Source organism: Glycine soja, chromosome 20 (genome assembly GCF_004193775.1).
Source record: "Glycine soja cultivar W05 chromosome 20, ASM419377v2, whole genome shotgun sequence".
Taxonomy (NCBI): Eukaryota; Viridiplantae; Streptophyta; class Magnoliopsida; order Fabales; family Fabaceae; genus Glycine; species Glycine soja.
The window spans coordinates 44,819,490-44,841,270 of NC_041021.1; the positions used below are offsets into that span (position 1 = coordinate 44,819,490).

Consider the following 21,781-nt stretch of genomic DNA (forward strand, 5'->3'; position numbering starts at 1 on the left):
TTATGACTTCTATTGAGTCGCTTTTTTTCTAAGTAAAAATCTAATACGCGTTTAAAATTCATTGGAAAATAAATAAATTTTGATATAGAAATTCAAAAAATGATGGTGAAAATAATTGTGAAAAATATATTACTTTATTAGTTCTACTGTATTTAAAAGTAATATAGTATTTTTTTTAAAATTATTTCAGAATTTTAACCCATCTTAAACGTTATCTCTCAGCATCATCCGATTATTATAAAATGTTGGCATACTTGAAAAAAATTCTCATATTTTTCTTTCTATTCCCTGAGTTTATATATGGAAATTTATTTTCTAATATCTTATACTTCATTACATAATAGACAATTTGTAATGAACTTCGCCTGCTTGTAGAACATGGAATTAATTATGAGAAATTACAGAATTAATGATCGTGGACTTTTTTTCATTAATTTTTTATTAACATCCTGGACGTTACCCGTTTATTGTTTTCCAATAATTCGTATTCCTTCGTGGTATTTTTCTTCTCAGGATGTCACGGAAAGGTTTTAAAGTATAAAACAAAAGAGGTCGTGAATTAAGAAACTTCTTTTCAAGATAAAATGACTGGATTGATATACCTTCTTTAACATTGTTTTCTAATTCTCATTTGCATTCCATAGCTAACTTAAGTGTCTAAAATTTACTCCCTCGGTTTCAAAATACATGTCTATTTTTGAGAAATTGCGGTAACCAAGGACAGGTTAATTTAACACAAAAGTTCCTATTTTATCTTTGTCCTTTATTTTCTCCATTTTATATTTATTTATCCCACCTCATAATTACTCCCAATACCAAAATTAATTAAAGTTAATCAAATTACAATACCAATACATATTGGCAATACCAATACTACTAAATGGCATTATTTTTGCTTCGGTATTGAAAAGCTCAATTGGCATAGTTCGGTTATCAAAGTTTTTTAAAACTCAATTGAAAAAACTTCCCTCCATTATTAATTATACTCTAATCTTAAAATGTTTACCACCAAAGTTAAATTAAAATTTGTATTTCCCACCATTTTTTCAAAAACACTTATAATTTCAGTATATATAAGAGTTAGGTACTCATTTATCAAATTTATATTATTAATGAAGAACAAAATTTTGCTATGGATCTCATTCCTAAATTCACTGTTTCGTTCCTTGATATACCTCCCCACCAATAGATAGAGACAAATGGGAATTAATTATTGTGGACAAAAAACTAGAATCCAATTAATTAGTAGGCAAGGGCAAAATAGTCAAAATGCATTCTTAAACTATTAAATGGACATGTATTTTGAAACAAAAAATTTCTCCAAAATGGACATGTATTTTGAAACGGAGGGAGTAAATGATTTGAAGAAATTTTTTGATATATACGTAAAACCAAAAACTAATTCATTTTGATGTTGGAAAGTCGACGGTGTTCCTCAAATTCTGATCCAATGCCTTGACAAGAGCTATTATTCTCTTTAATTGCATTTATTTATAATTAATTGTTAAGAAGCATAAGTTCTAAGAAAAATGTTCGTAATTCACACTTTACACACCCTTTTTAATATATTATTTTTAATTATGAGGTGAATTTTATGTGAGCATTATCACTTAAAAAATCTAGATCAGTTATTTTATGTAATAAGGCACACATAAATCGATTCAACAGTAAATAATTTAATAAAAAGAGTTTTAAAAAAAACATTGCTACAAATTGTGATAGAATTTTCTTATATGTTTATAAAAAAACAGTTTTTATTCCCCAAATATATACCACTTGGAATCTAGATGCTTGGATATATCTACCCCTCGTAGCAAATACCAAACCTATGAATTTTATTATTGGTTGACATATTGAGGGAGAGAAATTCCTCCTGTAACATAAAATAACTTATCGTGGAATAATAAACTGCGGAAGTCTGACCAAACAACTATTTAAAGTACTTATGTACTCGTTGGTGCTATTTTTCAGATATTTGAAAATGAACAAGTCTATTGACTTAAATAATTGAGGAAGACTTCTTAACGGAGTTCTGATCACTGTTAAATGATTAGTTTTTAATCTGTTAATTTTTCGTTATTAGTTGTCATAATTAGTTGTTTATGTTGTTAATTGATATGTTTATTTTTCTCTTTTGTTGTGATTGTAGTAGTTACCTTCAAGTTTCAATGGCTCTATTTTCATCTTACAGCTTTGCAATTTGTATATATAGGCTTCCAACCCTATAAATGAATTGAATTCCATCTTGTTCAACCTATTATATTTTCATTTTCCCTTTTCTAACATGGTATTAGTGCTATGAAGGGATTCTTCTGTTAATATCTAGCACTATATGTTGGACCATTTTTTTCTTTTTTATGATGTTATTCAACTATCCAATTAGGACTTAACCTCTTAATCAACATTTTGGAATTTAATCTTAAGCTTGAGTATAAAATTATGATTAAAGATATCACTTTATTCTAAAATAGATTGACCTAATGCATTTTACCTCTCTTCACTTCAACGCTATAGATTTTTTTTAACTATTATGGATGAAAAATCGAAATTCACTTGGATTTAATTAATGAAACTTAAAAGTGAAACAAGACAACAAGCACATCACCATTACTTTATTGTTATAATTCAAACACAAATTAAGATCATTAAATTAGACAAACAAATTAGTGTTTGCTATGTCTGCTTTTTATTTGTCTGAAGGGATCATTATTCATTAACCAAACTTTTTTAGATTGAAACGCCCTAACAAAATGAGATAGTGAAATGCAAACACCAATATATTCTTAATGTTGTTAAATCTTTAATGATTCATTCAATCCCTTTTAAAGTTCCAACACAGATTTGGTCTTTTGTTATACCGTATATGCATAATATCATTAACATGTTTCCTTCTTTCAATCGATTGAATCTAAATCCCCGTATCTTCTTCTTTACAACAAACAGCTATATTTTCTTCATTCAGAGTTTTTTTTTATTCCCTTAACTATGTTTCCACAATTACTGCTCACAAAATCAAATTTGATTCTCAAGCCAGAAAATGCGTCTATCACAGTTATTTTTACGGCACCAAAGGTTATCTTTGTTTTGATCTTCATAATAGGGAAAATTTTAAATCAAAAAATATTTTGTTACATGAAAATATCTTATCTTTGTTCTGATGTGGGACTATTATCAACAATGATGTCTTTCTCCCCCTGTCATTTAACTTCTTTTACCAATTCTAATTTGGAGCATGAGCAAAGCATTAATTAAGATGGCTTGTCTTCCCATGAATAAAAAATTTGAAATTAATTTTGAACCTCCTACAACAAGATAATGAAGTAGATTTATCAAGCCACCAATACAGTCATTTTTAATTAGTATTTCCTCCACTTTAGATGATATGATGTTCTAAAAAAATATTTGCTATTTTACAAAACTAATATTACATTAAATATTTTTTAAGACTATCTTTAGTTAATACTTAACGGAAATAGTAAAAAGAGTAAAAGAGACATTAATTAGAAAAATAAAAAATATATTGAAAGGTTATTTAAAATTCAATAGGTTAATTATATATTTTGAAACGGAAAGGGAAAGAGTAATTTGAATTAAGTCGAAAACGGTACGTAAGTTTGCAATTGCATGAGTGGGACAGGGCTAATTATATTATTGGGTGCTAATTATGAAACTTTGGGCATGGAAAGTCTGAAAAAGAAAAAAAAAAGTAGCAGTAGTAAGGTGAAATGACCACTGTGGTCTTCCCTCTGGAGGAGTCTTCATCATTCTCAGCGCCGTACACACGTGTCACGTTATCACTGGGCAATACAGATAGCTTAATCCTTTTTCAAAACGCGAACCCCAAGGCCTAAGGGACTGTGTGTCCATACTCCCATATCGTACCGTATGTTGACACGTGGTGGACCCACAACCACAACACGTGTTTTTTTATTTATATATTCTCTTGCAACCAAACACACGCATCACATAGCTTATGGTCCGAAACGACTTGGCGGTTCCGCCTTTTGAACGTTGTCTGTGGGGCCCACTCATGCACGCTGTAACGGATACTAGGCATTGGTTGGACTCATCTCATATCCATGTCATCAACATCATCTTCGAAATTTCCAGAATGCTCTTTTTTTTTTCTTTTTCTTTTTCATGATAATGATGTATTCTTCTAGCTGTAAGCTATGTTTTGGTAACGTATACGGACTTAGTTAGTTAATTATTCATTAATTAATTATAGACAAAATTAGTATATGTTATTATGGGACAAAAGATTTCGGCCCCAACGTTGGATATAGATACAGCCCTAAGAATAGGCTCAACTTTTTCTTTTTTTTTTTGGTGTGGAATAGGTTTAACCTGCTCGACTTTATATGGTCTAACAACAAATTTTGATATAAATAATTAATACTGTATAATACTACTATATAACTACAATTCAATAAAAATATCAGTAAAAAATACTTTATTATGGGAACAAAAATTGATAATTTTTTTTATAATATTTCTTTTTTTAACGGAGACAATATTTCTTTTAAACAGTGTCTTATAGTAACTATTTTTTTTATTAAAATACTTTTAATTATTTGATAATTTTTTAGTTAAGAGAAACGTGAGTATATTTTCTAACACGTTATTTTTTATTAATAAATATTTATTAGAAATTACATTTTTTTTATAAATTTTACTTTTTATTTAATGAGTCTTTTTTCTGTAGTTTTTAATATGACTATCCGCAAATTAATAAAACACATTGCATAATTGCTATTCTTTCTTCTCATATTAATTAATTAGGTGACACAGTCAGATAATAATCCTAATCCTAATAATTATAAAGATAAAAATTTATAAAAAAAAATAATATTTATAACAAATTTAATATAACTAACTAAATTAACTATTTTCTTAATCCCGATAAATTAGTTAAACAAAACTTGTACTAAAACATTAGCTTATATAATCATATGATTATTGTGATTGAGAACTTTGCATTGATTCTTAAGCACATTTGTTGTATGTTGTAAAAAAAACACATTTGTTGTAAGGATCATGCTGTTTCAACAACAAAATAAAAGAATAATCTATTAAGGCAGCATAAACTAAATTAATTAATTCTTATATTGTAAGAAGATTGAGTTCTACCTTTGTATCTAAAGAACCTATTCCTTCTCGATCTTTCCACCTTTAGGCCAAATGTTTATGGTTCTGTTACTAACGGAGTATCCTTTTTTTCCCCCTTTTCAAATAGATTCTATTTTTGCAAAAAAGAAAAAAGATAAAATAGTTGATTAGGGGTTGAGAAATGACAAGTGGAAGGAGAAAAAGCTGGGTTTGGGACAAGGAGTTTGATGAACACTGTTTAATCATTGGATTTGGAGCGAAATGATTGCCATGCCAGCAATATTCTCATCATTAAAATTAAGAAAATAAAAGTAATGAGAATATTATGTTCCGCAAATAATTAACTGGGTTTATGAGATAAGATACATTGTCCCGTTTTAACAGAGCACCTAGCACGACATATGATTACTAAAATCAAAACAAAGTTTATATTAAATGCTATGTCCACCAATCATAACTTTATATTGCATCATTCAAGCTGTACCGTGAGTAGTTTAATGGTTTATCCCCAGCCTCCTTTTTTTTATTATTTACTTGCATGAATTATAGAGTCCATTATTTAAATTTTTGTGGGCTGTATACTGAATAATTATTAAATTAAGTTACAATCATATGAATGATAAATAATACACTTTTTGTTTCACATGTTATTTAAGAAATGTGTCTACACGTATGGCTGGGTTAGCGATCGCTTGCCACAGCAAGAATATTGGCGCAATCACATGAAAAAAAAATACATTGATTCGTTTGAAAGCTTTGCTAATTAATAATGAAGCAGTACATTCATCGGCTTCTTCCTTTGATCGCACAGATGAAGCTCACGATTTGATAAGCTGGTTATATACTTTATGTGGCACGCAAAATGTATTATTAGCTAGGGAAAGGGATCCATCAATTAATAATAACATTTATCATATTCCCAAAGGCCAAACACATGTTTAGAATTATAGCTAACAAGTTAATTCAAATTATCAATAAAATTATAAGGTTTTCTGTCAAAATTATTTTTATAAAATTTCTTGTGTTGGTTACTCCATCAATGCACCTACGCTATTTGACCTTGAAAAGTAGCAACTTGATATCAATGAATAATGAGTGGTAGGTTTGGGTAACCGTTATATCCCTTTCAAAAGTGTTTTCAGGGTAAAAGATATATATATAAAAAAAATATTTTCAAAAAATACGTTTAGCACCCAAAAGTATATTCAGAATATGGACTAGGTTGTTGGTAATTAAAATAAAATAAAAAGGTAGCCATGGCCCATGGGTAAGCTGCAGATTTCTTGTATTTGCCCATACACAGAAAATGGATTTGTTTTGAGAGGGAATTGGACTTCCTTCAGCCGAAAGACGAACAAATTAAAAATAAATCTGATTTTTTTCAAAAAGAATGTGTCCACAATATCTATATATGTATGTGGCTGAGATTCTTCGCTTGCCTCACTTTTCATATTTTAAATTTTTGGTGAACAATTTTTAGTGGGTCTAAAATAAATAGTGTGATTTTTTTCTATCGTATCATCAGTTAACTCTTAGTATGGCAAAGAACGAGAATATTTGGTTGTCAGTGGAAAAATAATAGTTACAATAACTGGAAATAAATTCTATAGTGCCAATTTAGCCAGCATAAACTCTCAAGTTACTTTGCTTCGAATTGCATGTGCATATTGCTTCAAATCGTTTCCTATATATATACTACGATTTTGTAGCATTCCGAAAGTATGTGATATTGGATCACCATGCATGTGGCATAATGGCCAATAATGAGAAATATATAAAGCCAGAAAATCTATTTAATTTGATACGCATACCATTCCTTCAACTCAAACCAATCAGATTAAACGAAATGCTCAAACTTTGACGTTAACACAGTTGCATTTATGTTCATCTTTTTTCCCAGTCGTTTTTCTGTGACAGTAGTGATTGATGTTATATAGCCGCAAGAACCATAACGTGCAAAGATTCTCCATTCAGCTTAAAACACAAAAAGAATTTGCCTAACTGCATTGAGATTTGAGGGAGACTCGACTGTAGTGATTTGTGAATATAATAACTCCACCACATATTTTGCCAAACCATAGACTTGTAGATACTGCTTTGGTAAATATCGATTTCAATTAAAGGAAAACTGTGGTAATTAAGAATATATAAGCTCAAAATTAATTTGCCAAATGGAGTATGTGATTAGAAAACGAAGAAAGTTTATAGGTAAATGAGAAAGCTTATGGAATATTCCCTCAGGAAGACCTTTAGCTAGCTAGCTATAGCTAACCCTTGTTTTAGCTGGAATCTCTAGATAGCATGTAGCTACATAAAAGCAAGAAAATTAAATAAAAAAGGGGGTGAAAAGTTGTCATGATGGGGTACAAACTTACTGATTTATAGAGTTCCACTTTTAGTTAGCATAAAGCACCATAAACTAAATAAGTAACAAAATAATTTAAAACGTTATATATAGAGGAAACTGCAATTTTAGTATCTAAAAGTGTATAGTGTTGTGTCATAAATCTTTGAAATTTTAAAAATTCCAAATAAATACATGAAAACGCAATCCGTCAACCACACTATTCTAAAATAATTAAAAAAATTCACGACTTGATAATATTAATATAGAACCAAAATTAATTAAGTTTAAACACTTTAATGAAACAACTAAAAGTTTTAAGGGCATATTTGATATTTTTCTTAATTTCAAAACTAATTAATATGACAGTGTGTTACACTTTTAGAAACAAAACGGTAATACATTTTTTAATATATATATATATATATATATATATATATATATATATATATATATCAAACCATATTTATTTCACCAACATGTTATTGATTCAAGTAGAAATGAAATCAAATTTTTATTAAACAAAGTCTTAAGTTAAAATCATATGAATAAAAGAAAAATATTTCATTAAAGATGAATAATTAGGTTTTTCAATAAAAATTAATTGTTGATAATTAAAAGATGGTTTGGGTGCAACCTCTGTTTAAGATGACAACCACTGCTCAGGAAAATGAATAAACAAACCAATCTACAGTAGACTCAAAATTCACTTGATTCCAAACTCAACATCACTAGCTCCAGGTATTTGTTTATGTTTCTGTAGCTCTTGTTGCATGTTTTACTTACTATATATATGTGTATTTTTTTCCCCTAATCAGACACTTCTGAGGACAATTTCGGCCATTAAACCTGATCACATGCCAAAAGAAAAATGGATAACTAAGCTGTCTGAGGACACATTTCACTAGGCTCTTAGCATTACACAAAGGATATATTATCATTTTAATATTTATATATCCGTTATTTTATTATTTCATGTTTAAACAAATCACAGACAACTCATGTTGATTGGGCACCAGGAGCTGAACGAGCCAGCAAAGCACTTTGAACCTTTACCATAAATATTGCCACACAGAAAACCACTTTCTTTGACCTCTGCGCCAGAGTTTGTCATCAAACATATTTATTTAATTATGATAATATTTATCAATATCCTTGGCATACAAAGATTAATTTGAGCCTAGGTGCATGGCTCAACAATGTTCTACTTGGCTACACATCTTTAAGTTCGCGAAAAGAGTCTTCTGAAAGACCTAAATTTAATATATATTTTTTTATAGATTTATTTTATATTTGTCTAATGTGCAGTGTAGTGTGATGTGAAATATGCTTGTCGAGATTATTTACACGTTAAATATATAAAATAATTAATGTGCGACTTGGAATGTAAACTATTTATATGAACCCTATATAGTTTAAGATAACTATTATCTCAATTTTTGTGTAAGTACATGTCTCCTCCCGGAATTGTGGACCAGTTTTGCTAAAAAAGTTGTAGACATATGTTAGTGCTGCCAACATGAATGAATGTGTCTGTACTGTGTACAGATATATAACAGATTGTTAAATAAGAGTATTTTCCGATCCCCTAGAAAAAAACATATGATTCGATATTCATATGATTTATTAATTTTTTAGCAGATCGATAGAGACAATTTGAAACTTAGCATATAAATTAAGAAAAATATGAATATTTTAATTTTGAAAATATAAGTTGCATTATTGTAAAAAATATATTTTTTATTTCTTTCAAATATACTTCTTATTTTTAATTTCAAATTTCATTTCATTTAACAAGTAGTCCAAAAGAAAATATTTCTTGAGCATCTTAAACCATTCTCATTATACGTACCATTATCCGCATATTTATTTTTTAAAAACTTTTATATGTTTAATCTATCATTTTCATCTTTATATTAAAAATAAATTTCAATATTTTTAAAAGAAATTATCAATAGCTAGCACTAACCTGGTATCATAATATAAATTATTTATCGTAAATCTAAAATAAAATTTATAATTGAAATTTATTTATTTATTATGAATTTCATTTATACTACACCTTATAAATTTAAATTTTAAATAGAACTATAATGAATGATAAAAAATTTCTTTTAAATATTTAACTTGACTATATACGTAAAGCTCAAAATTTGTTACCGTTTGATATTGATATTCATTGTCTCCTTCCTAGTTTCAAAGTCGGTCGCTGGCTCGCTGCCCTTTATTGAAGTAGTTATAAATTCTTGGGTTTGCTTTCAACTTTCAATTTCATTCAAGCCTACAACTATGTTCGTTTAATTTATATTTTTTTTGTATTTTATTTTAATTTAAATTTTTTATCTGAACTTATTTTCTTTTCTCTTTAGCGAACGAAATCCTAGGGCCTGCCCATGTTTTCATGATTTTCATTTCGCTTAATTGCATTTTTATTTTACTATATTTTTGGCTTGCACTTTTAATACTAAATATAAATAGTCATTTTTAAAAGTTTTAACATGTTATTCTTAATTATTTAAATAATGACATGTTTATCCTTCTAAAACACTTATTGTTTTCATTTTTTTACAATTTTAATTTTTTTATTAATTCAAGACATAAAATTTATTTCATTAAATTTATTTATGTGAAAATTATGGGAATAAACTAATCTTAAAATACATAAATATGAATAAAGTAAAAATTATATGAAAAGTGAGTTTGATGAATAACTAAAAAATTCAAAGAAAAAAATCGAGCATCATATTCTTTTGTGATCACATATGAGACTCATTTTTTGCATTATTTTTATCATATTCATAATCTTTTTTATTACAAATATTCCATAGACCATAGCTATTTATGGTTCACACAGTATTTGATATTTTTGTTGCAAATCTTGGCATACTTAAAGATACATAGTTATTCATAAATAATTTATTTTACAACAAATAGTTAAAGATAAAAAATATTTAAAAAACAAAAAAATGTTAATTAAGTATTTTAAAGCTGTAAATAAAAGTACATTATGAAAAATTATCAATGTATACCCCATTTTTTGAAGTGCATGGGTGAAATAAAATGAAAAATAAAGGGAAAAATGATGAATGAGATAAATGATATGACAAGATAAGAAAAAAAAAGTAAAATAAAAATAGATAAAGAGAAAGTAAATGTATTGTATATAATAATAATTACTTGCAAATTATTCATTCATGTCTGGTAAATGAAAGGAAATAGAATGAGAAAAAATAGGTAGGAAAAAAATAGCGAAGATTGAGAGAAATAGATAAAAAAAAAAAGAAGTGAAAATGTGAATGGTTTGGTTTAAGAAAAATAACATTATAATTAAGGTTATTTGGTTTGGAATAAAAAAGAAAATAAATTAGATTCTTAATTAAAAAAATGTTAAATTATTCATTTGGTCCCTATAATTTTATGATTCTTATTTTTTTAGTTTCTATAGTTTAAAAATGATATTTTTAGTCCCTATAATTTACATTTTAATTCTCTTTTAGTTTCTCTAATTTTGAAAATGGTATTTTTAGTCCTATAATTTCATGATTCTTATAGAAACTAAAAGAGAATTAAAATATAAACTAAGAAGTAAAAAAATACTTTTAAACTAAGACTAAAAGAGAATTAAAATATAAATTATAGAGACTAAAAAAATTACTTTTAAACTATAAAAATTAAAAAAATAAAAATCATGAAAATATATGAACCAGTAATTTAACCTAAAAAGAAATGCGTGACTATACAAGACATGTTTGAATTGTCACACGTTCCTAGATAAAGGAAAATATATTTTCAATATCCTTTAGGAAGTACTGTTTTGAGCTCTCTAGATGGATACTCAAACATACTCATAATCGATTATATTTGTCAACATAATCTATTATATTTGTCAATATATATAAAATTCCATTTAGATAAAAAAAAAATCGCATAATCAAATATATTTTTCAATATAATTGAATATGCTATTTATTTAGTCTTTATGTTTGTTTAATATAATTATTTAACTATATTCATTTGATCAGGAAATAAATATGAGTGACATTTATTTACACTTTCATCCGGCAGGAGAGACTGTCTAGAAACCTTGATTATATCATTTTCCATTGGCACGAGTTTCATATGCTTCTTCAGAGATTCTATTTTCCGAAACACAAAAATCTTCTGAGATTGAATAGAAGACAAAGAGCAGCCTTCATGCATCATTGTCATGGATCAGTATATTTGACTGGAAGAAGAAAAACTACTGTTTTATTACTACTTTGGTGTTTTGGGTTTGTTTGTGAAAATTTCAATCAGTTTTGATTTTGATTAATGAAATAATACTTCAGTAATATGTTTGAAGTTACAGAAATAATAATCCATCATCACAAGCGTGTGTGTACGAACATTTGGACAAGCAACATGATTGATGGAAAATGTTGGACTTGGACATGGCCTCAAGGCCCACCCAGATGAGCTACACTTGTAATTGAGTACACACCAATACTACTCTGCACTGATTCACCTTTGACCACCGTCTAATAATCCTATAGCAAAAATATCACTATCAGTCAAATTTATAAATGAATTAATAATTATATCAGATTAATTTTATAAAATTACTACTTTTGTAAAATAAATTAAGAAGACAATTATAATAAAACAGAGTTAGTAGTATAAAGGTGCACAATATTTAATTAGTCGGAAAAGACAATTAAAAGAAAACAAAAATATTAATGTGATTAATTATGTAGTGATTAAAAAAGAATAAGTGAATGTATAATTACTTATAGGTTATATAGAATTAGAAGGCAATTGACGGGGAGAAGAGTGAAGTAGGAGGTGAGGACAATACAATAGGGCAGCGAAGCATGTCAGATGTGTGTGTTTTTGGAAATTAAATCTTCAAACGGAACAACAATGGGGAGCAGTGCTTCTCATTCATCAAGGCTTCGTTATTCAACTATTTCTCCTTTTCTTCTACAGACATAATTGAGTGTTATTAATTTTTTAAAATACATATCACCTAGAGATTAATCAAACTCCCTCTCAATTCTGGAATACTTAATGATTCCTTCTTGTATGATTTTACGAAATAAAATATGATTATATTTTAAAAATAAAAACACACATTTACGCCTTTTAATTTTATCCCATCTTTTTGGTTTTGTTGGATTTTAAAAAGTCAATAATTTCTTATATATATGTGCAATCTATAGTTTTTTTTTTGGAATTTTTTCCTTCAACTCCCTTCTCTTCTTGGCAACAAACGAATATATTGTCTGGCAGAGTTGAATAGTGCTAAGAAAACAGTTGAATAGTAGGAGTGAATCATGAAACTAATTTTATTTTCTTGTCTATCCATCTAGGAAAGCAAGTGAATAGGATAGAAAAAAATAAAATTTCTTATTATGAATAATTTTATTTTATTAAATTGTAAGGGTACAGTTGTGTATTTAAGAAAAACTCCTTTTTTCCTCTTTACTTTCTTCTATATTTCTCTCATATTTCACAATTTTATCTTTATCTTAATCATTTTTTTTTCTAAAATATAATTTTGGTTCTTTATATTTTAAAATTTATAATTGTAGTTCTCTTATTTTAAAATAAAAATATTTAGTCTTTATTTTTAAAAAAAAATTATAATTTTAATCCACCTATTTTAGAATATAGACATTTAGTCTTCTAATTTTGTAAAATTTGAGATTTTGATCTTTCTAATTAAGTCAAAACATGAGTTGATAAGAAATTAATCGAATGTGATTCAAATTTAATAATGTAATACAGTATTATTTGTTTAATTCATGTCATAATTTGCAGTAATCTCTTAACAATCAACTTTTTGAGTTTAACATAAAGACCAGAATTGTAAACTTTAAAAATCTGGTAGGACTAATTATCTCTAATATAAAATAGAAAGATTAAAATTGTAGAAGTTAAAAAATAAAAGATTAAATGTCTCAATTTTAAAATAAAAATATCAAACTTATAATTTTAAAAGACAGGAGGATCAAAACTATATTTTAAACTTATTTTTTTGTTATTTAATTTCTCAAATCAAATAAGATATCTCAAAGGAGATCTAGTTGAATTCATTGGAAAAAAAAAGTAAATTATTATAAATTCCTAATATTCTTTTCTCTCAAATAAAAAAATTAAAAAAAAATCAAACAACATATAACCAACAGCGCGAATATCTATTAACCTATCAGCAGCATCACTATACGTGAACTTGCCACTATCTTACCAAATACCTCTAGTGAATAAAACATATGAGTTAATTTGGAGTATAAATTAAAAAACTGGAAAAAAAAAACATTATATTAGGATTCAGAAATGAATAGTCTTTTTGTGCGGGTTGAGTGAAATGAAAGTCAATACTCAATGGAGGGACATCTCAAGGCCCTTCGGGTTATAATAGTTGTAAAATCCATAATCTCGAAGCAAGGGGGCCGTGTACCTTAAAGCTCAATACATCTTCGAGGCCCAATACACTTCTTAAGATATGTTTTAATTATCCATTATATAGTTTTATAAATACATTTCTGAAATATGTATATATTATTTTAGAAAAACATTTTAAGTAATAATAAAACATACCTTAAGACTTAAGAGTTATTGTTATTTGTAATGATTGACGTTATAAACTTAAATTAGAGAATAAACACTTATTTGAACACACTTAAAGGAGAGAAGTCATTTTAAAATAGTATATATTTATTACAGAAATATCTTTTCAGAATAACATTATACCTATTACAGAAATATTTTTTCAAAATAACATATATCTATTAAAAAAAATATTTCCAAAACTATAATATATAGTTATGAAAATATATTTTTAGAATATGTATATATTATTCTCGAAATACATTTCTAGAAAATAAAAAAAAAGAGTTTTCAAAAGAATGTAGAAAAATGATATAATGGACATTAAGATATAAAAAGGGAGAATGGGGTGTAGTTAGGTGTAAATGTCTCGGTGAGAGAAAGTCTTTATTCAAATATATTTGCCTATATCTATTGATAATAACATATGTTGTTTTCCATGGGCAGAATGCCAAGTTAGAGCATCTCAAGCCACCTGATCTGCCTAAATAAATAAAAGTTTAAATATATTTTTATCTTTAAAAACCTGATGTTTTATTTAAGACTTATGAAAAATTTAGTTATTTTTAATTCCTAAATTTAATAAAAATAATATATATTTTTGGTGTAAATGATAAATGCTCTGTTGATGAATTGTGTTTTTTAATCCCTAAGGATTCACCAGAGGAATAAATGCAAGCAAGCTAAAGTACTAAAAATTCTTTAGAATTCCCTTTTACTTTTAATGCAGGATCATGATAAGAACTACATTACATTGGTATCAAGTTGCTCTTGGCCATGCCCCCGTCAAATAGAAAATACTTTCTTTTCTTTTAAATCTTTTACATGATGATTTGAAGTTAAATGTAAATTGGGAACATAATTCTTTCTGGGATGTTTCGCACAAGGGCATTACTTGAATTGTCTGTCTTAAAACCAATGTTAAACTTGTGACCTCTAACGAGGAAACCTATTCTGGAATCAGGGAAGGTCAGAATAAAAGTTTAGCTCGTTATGCAATGTTGCTTTTAATTATGTTTCACATAACTAAACTATTACATTGCCCAGAAGGTAAATTATATCGGGGTTGTAGAGTACGTATATGGAAATGAATGAAAATAAAGTATATAAAGCATGGAAGTGAAAGTGTTTGGATTGCAAAACCGTGATGGCTCATACTTGCACGGGTTGTCTAAAAAATATTGAATATTGAATTGTAATATCTTCTTACTTTTCTTAGGGTCTCTTATGAACCTTGTGTTTTAATAATTTAAAGTTGTATTTACTTTGATGTTTCTGAAACAACGTGGCACAAGTAAAAGATCATATTGACATATTCTATCACTAACTTGCATAGTGGAGATGGATGCATGCATTGATTAAAATGATAGTTCTTGATACTTGTTTCCTAGTGTTGCTATATTTATGATATTTTTTATAGTCTGAGATGGTGTTGTTTTTCTCACTCAACCACAGATGCAAGGAATTCTGAAGAATTGATTTCAGTTGACAAAAAGAGTAGTGTGGATGGTTGGCACATTGTTCAGTTTTCTGGAGGAAAAAATGCACCAACATTGTTTGATCTGACTCTTTACTGTAGGTCAGATTCAACTCATAACTCCGATGTGAACAGATTAACACCAATAACTGAACGAGTCCTTAAGAAGCTTCCTCGTTGGTGTTCTTTGTTTGGCAAATCTACCTCTCCTTACACCTTGGCTTTCTTGACAAATCTGCCAGTTAAATTTTAGGTGCTTGAACTGTGTCCTTGATTTATAGGATAGGTCTCAAAATCTTCACATTTAGGAGTTCTAATTCTTTTTGCCCTTTTTGTCCTATTTATTTTGAAAACATTTGTATTTTATTTTTGACAATGATTTTTTTAACGACTTTAATTATGGAGAGTCACTACAATAAAATTTTATTGCCTGCATCACTGGCTGACCATGCGTTTTATGAGAAATGCCGATAATACACTCTTAACATATTAACATATTCTATTGTTAGATGTAATTAATGTGAAATTTATGATGTGAGTGATCTTAGTTCTTGTTTATCGAGTCTCATACGAATTTCACTCTAACAAAATATATGTTAACTAACATGCTCATAATATTTCTATTATTTTATTGCGCGGTAATTTTACTCAGGACAGGAACCAGCGACAGGTAATTTTTTACACAGTTCGTGTTTAATTAGTGCTGAAAAATGTTTTTTCTTGCTATAAAAATGTAACAGCTAATTTTGATATATGCACTTTTATAATAAAATCTTTTTTTAAAAAATAAATGTTTAAGTTGTTCATCCAATCAAATTAAGATTTATAGTATAGTAGGAGAATTAATATCGCATTAAAGTAACGAACCTTGTATTTTTGTATCGCCCAACTCTTTGATCTAGTAAATCCATGATACTTTATTTAATGACAAGGTAAAATTGTATTTTTGGTCCCTTAATTTGTTTCTAATTTTGATTTTGATCTCCCTTTAAAATTATTGATGAATTTTGTTATTATATTTTATTCAATCACGCAATTTTGGTCCCCCAATCCAGGATTGAACGTTGATTAGAAATGTTGATTGTCATATGTCACGTTCTTATTGAATGATGACTGTCACGTGTCATGTTCTAATTGGATGTCGAATTATTGTTGTTGTCATTGGTTGATCAGAACATACATGTGATAGTCATCATTCAATAAGAACGTGACACGTGGCAGTCAACATTCATTTATAACAATCAACGTTCAATTTTGGATTGAGGGATCAAGATTGTGTGATTAGATAAAATAGAAGGACAAAGTTCGTCAATAATTTTAAAGGAAAACTAAAATCGAAATTAAAGACAAATTGAAGGACAAAAAGTATACAAAGGAGTTATCGAGTAATATATAAGCAAAATTAAATGAGCAAAGTATGCTTTATTTGAATTTATTTCTTGTTTTGGGCCATTCCAAAACTGGACCTAATATGCTAGATGGGCTGGACCTTCTTGATTGACCTTCTTGAGATCCAACATGACTTTCCGCTGCAGAAGGTTTTAATCATTACTAGTATTACAACCCCACATGGTTGGGAAAGGTTATGGTGGTTATTATCTTGTCCATAAAAATAATTGACATAGTAAAAACAAAGAAATTTCTAATAATGAAGTCCAATAGACAAGTCAGATCTTAGGCACTCATACATTTATTTTAGTAATAAAAAATTCGCTCTTATGATCATTATGCGAATCTAATCAACTTAAAATAGAGCTGTTGATTCTACCATACTTTTGACGCATTTAATGTTAGAATTAACCTATTTGTAATTTTACCAAGCTCCGTTACTATGGCGCACATGCACTCGATTCTCAAGTAAGTCAGCCACCATTCTGGTAAGAAATGCAAGGTGTTTCTACTTCCACTGGTTTAGGGCGTGCCACACCAGATCCACGACGCCTTCAACTTTATTTGTTTATGTATTTATTTTCCCCACTCACTCATTGGTGGAACTTTGTGTTTGTGTTGTTTATTTGACGTTGTCGCGTTTGTTGATTTCTAGCCCTAAGTTATTGATTGCAAAAATTTTGTTGACAATGTGTAGTTTTTGAGTTAAGGGGTCTCTATTCTGCCTTGGAGGATCCTTATCATATAATAACTGTCCTATATATAAACAACATAATAAAAATCATCAAAATATCATAATTAAGAAAAGTGATTAATTCAATTATTTATAATTAATACTACCATAAATTCAATTTTTATTTCAAAAATACCCTTAAGTTTAAATGATAGTTATATTTAATATTAGAACTCATAATCCAATGATTAACATAAGTATCAATAAATAATACACTTTTTTAAATGCTAAAATTTATAATTTCCCACTAAAACTTATTTTAAAATTTTTAATTTCCCACTCATAATTCATTGATTAAGCACCATTTTCTGAAAGTGAGAGGGTGGCAATAAATTAAGGTATAAAATACCATTTGTTTGAAAACTGGTTTAACTCTGAATAAATAGAATTAACAATAAATTAAGGTTATAAAAAATATTTAACTCAAAATAAATTTGAAAACGGATCATTTTTATTTATAATTAACACCAAAGAAAAATATTATTTGTTGTTTATATATAAGATTGAAGGTAATATTTTTTTTTTTTTGGATTTTAGTGTTCGCAGAGTTTAATGGGTGTTGGAGTTGGGGAATACTGTGAATTTCAGTGTGGAAATGTTTGTTTCCACCGTTTTGGAGTTGGGCGAACAAATTTGGGGATGGAAAGGAGAAGAAGAGAAGAAAAAAAAAAAAAAGAGTATTGTCACCATAAATCGTCTCCGACCGTGGCTCCGGAAAGAAAATATGAATCTGTTGGAAAAGGTGTAGGACTAGAGAAATAAGAAGAAATAAATCTTATGATAAAAATTAATAATTCATTTTAAACCACATATGCCTAGAAATGACCAATTTTGGAGGTAAAATTATTTTCTTTTATGATGAAGTTTGGTGGTAAAATTATAAACCAACATAGTTTAGGAGTATGATATTATTTCATAGAAATGGTTTTTTTTTATCATAATCACTCAAATAAACATACTTTTGACCGAAATAGGATTATAAACTTAATATATATATATATATATATATATATATATATATATATATATATATATATTAAGTTTATCTAATCACTATACTGAATCATAGTATCTAATTATCTATGAGGTGTAGGAAAAAAAAAATCTGAAGACAAGGATGGAAATTGAAGACAAACATGTAACTCAAGTCTAAGAGGCTGTCAGTGTCAGGTGGCCCCACAAGTTTGGAAACTCTTGTAAGCATAGCTTAGCTAACCCAACCAAGTAGTTGTTCTAACTCACTCACCCTTCACAGTTCTCATGTTATGATTCAATCTCACAGAGAATCTTAGGATTCTTTGAGTGAGCAGAGAGAGGAAGACACCCACCCCTCTAAGAAATGCGGTCAATTCCTTTGGGAACCTCAGTATCTCCAACTCCTATAAACACCTCAAAGTTATCACCTTTCAGTGTTAATTTTAAGAAGCCAACCACCTTTCCATCTCGGGGTTCAACTCCTCCTCATGAATTCTCTCTCTCCCAATCAGGTACCTAATTTCTAGTTCTTTTTCAAAACTTTATTGCACTGCTGGATTATGCATGCTTAACTTTTTTTCTTCTTTTAGTTATTTTCTGTTTAAGGAATCTATTAGATGGGTTGTTGAATTTGTTGTATAAGCAAAGTGTCAGACCCTTTAATTGTTATAAGATGAAGTGGATTAATGGATGGTCATTTGTTAATTTTATCCAATTCTTGGAAGCTGATGAGGTCTGAGAAATTTGAAAGCTGGAGTCAACTTGTCTTCTTAGGAGGATTGGCAAGAGAAAATTGTGGGGAAATTGAAGGACAGATGATGGATGAAGGATTAAACTAGCTGATTTTCAATGAGTTTTGGCTTGTTGCAGGGAGGCATGATTGTAAAACTGAATCTTTGACATAATATATAATGCCATTTTAAATATAAGTCGTAATGCCATTCTAAAAAGTTATTTGGAATCACACATCATTTAGTTCGCATAATCCTAACTCTTAAATTTTACCTTGATCATCATTGAGGACTGGAACATCATATATAAATTTTGGCCATACTCGTTTTGGCCTGATTTATTTAAGGAAGCCAACTATGAGTGGGGACTAGTAATCAAGGAGTGGATACATGGGGTGATGGAATATTTCCCATTTATTGGATCTAGCTCCTCTAAATTGAGCAAATGTGTAAAGTGAGTAAGGGTGGATCCACCCTTGATTTGAATAATGTATCTCATAAGTTTAGCTGTTTAAATCAAGGGTACACACACTTTTATTTTCTTACTTTATACATTTGTTTGAGTTAAATCGTTCCAACATAGTATATTTTGAGATGTGTCATCGGTAAAGTTGGTGGATACTCTAAGTGTTAACTTGGGTAGGAACCCTGTGGTGTTTGGATGTAGGATTATGCAGAGCGAGTCAAGTTGTTGATTTGTTCCCAACTGTGTCTCCTGAAATTATTGTGCGGGAGGCCAGGTTAGAGGACTGTTGGGAAGTGGCAGAGACTCACTGCAGCTCCTTCTTCCCTGAATATTCCTTCCCTTTAGATTTTGTGCTGAGGATGGACAGATTGGTGGCCATGATGGCAGGATTCACTCTACCAAACGGTTACAAGAGAATCTGTTTGGTTGCTGTTATTGGCAACTCATTTGGTGAAACTTTATTATTTGGAAGTGAAGATTTCAAGGTTGGTGGTTTTGATGGGAAAATCAGCCTCAACAAGGGATATGTGGCTGGTATATTAACAGTGGATACTGTTGCAGACTTTCTGCCTAGGAAGGGACCATTGCGACAGAGAAGGTGAGTTGAAGCTTGCTTCTGGAACTTAGGTTTGTGTCTTCAAGATTTGCATCATAATTTTTGTCAACTTTTGACTTGTGATGTGTCTTCATAGTTCATGGTTCACCATCTTGTTGCTTCTTAATGAATCTTATTCTTATTTTTACTTCTGCAACTTTGACTATGTCTTCCTCTTTTGTCAAACTCTATAGCCAGTCCCTGGATAAAAGAGGAGGATTGTCTATAAATATTCACTGTTATGTTATACCAAACATAGGAACTGATGTCCCGAAAATGTTCTCTGCACCAAGCATCAATAAGATGATAAAGTTTTCTGAAAAATAATTTATTCCACTTAGTTATGTTCTGTTAAATCATACATACCCTAAGCACATCCTGCTTACCCTTTTTTAAGTCTCAAAACAACCAATAAATAGCCTTGATATCCCAGCATAGCATAAACCTGTTGGTTAAAATAACTGATTACATGCTCTTTACATTTCACATCCACAGTTTCTTTATTGGTTAATTTGTAACCTTTCAACTGAATGTGCCAAAAAAACTTCTTTTATGCTCTATATTGACCTAGAATCATTTACCCTTGACAATGGTTAGCTTCTGATTTTTCTAATAATTCTGTACATGGCCATGTTGGAGTATGATATTCATGGTTTATGCTTCACTTAACTGATGAATTTGTGCTGATGGCTGTAATTTTTTCTTCTTCAAAATACTGTAGGACTGGAATTGCATACATATCAAATGTGGCAGTCCGAGAAAAATTTAGGCGGAAGGGAATAGCTAAACACTTGGTTGCAAAGGCAGAATCACAAGCCAGAAGTTGGGGGTGTCGTGCTATTGCATTGCACTGTGATTTGAAAAACCCTGCAGCCACAAAGTTATACCAAGGCCAAGGTTTCAGGTGTATCAAGGTTCCAGAGGGAGCTAACTGGCCACAACCAAAGACCTCACCGGATATGAAGTTTAACTTCATGATGAAACTTCTCAACAGCTCAACTGTTTCTAAATGAACTTCAGAGTAGGGAATAATTATGTTCTAAAACATAATGTATTTTAAGAAAGAAAAAAAAATGTACAAAAGGACAGTCTGTTATTGAATTGTGTACATGAAAAAACCAACGAATTAGAGGAAAAATCACTTGAGAACCCTTTTAGATTGCTCCACTAGCAAGTATTTGTATAGTACTCCCTCCGGTCCTTTTCCACTAAAACTTGTTTCTTTCTTATAAAAAGGGTTGGAGGTAGTAATTGGCATTGTTTTGTATCCGAATGCATTCAGACAAATAACAACGGGCAGAAGTGGAGTTAGAATTGCCGAACCCACTAATTGCAAAATAGTTAACTCCTACCCATAATTTTTACATTGAAAAG

The 21,781-nt window shown here is 29.0% G+C and overlaps 1 protein-coding gene across 1 annotated transcript; it reads left to right on the plus strand.

Moving 5' to 3' along the window:
- The first annotated feature begins 18,752 nt into the window (after positions 1-18,752).
- Positions 18,753-21,581, plus strand: LOC114402540. The gene is made up of 3 exons (XM_028365157.1): positions 18,753-19,127; positions 20,014-20,410; positions 21,129-21,581. The coding sequence occupies exons 1-3, from the start codon at positions 18,980-18,982 to the stop codon at positions 21,418-21,420; spliced, it is 837 nt and encodes a 278-aa protein (XP_028220958.1). The 5' UTR covers positions 18,753-18,979; the 3' UTR covers positions 21,421-21,581.
- The last annotated feature ends 200 nt before the right edge of the window (positions 21,582-21,781 follow it).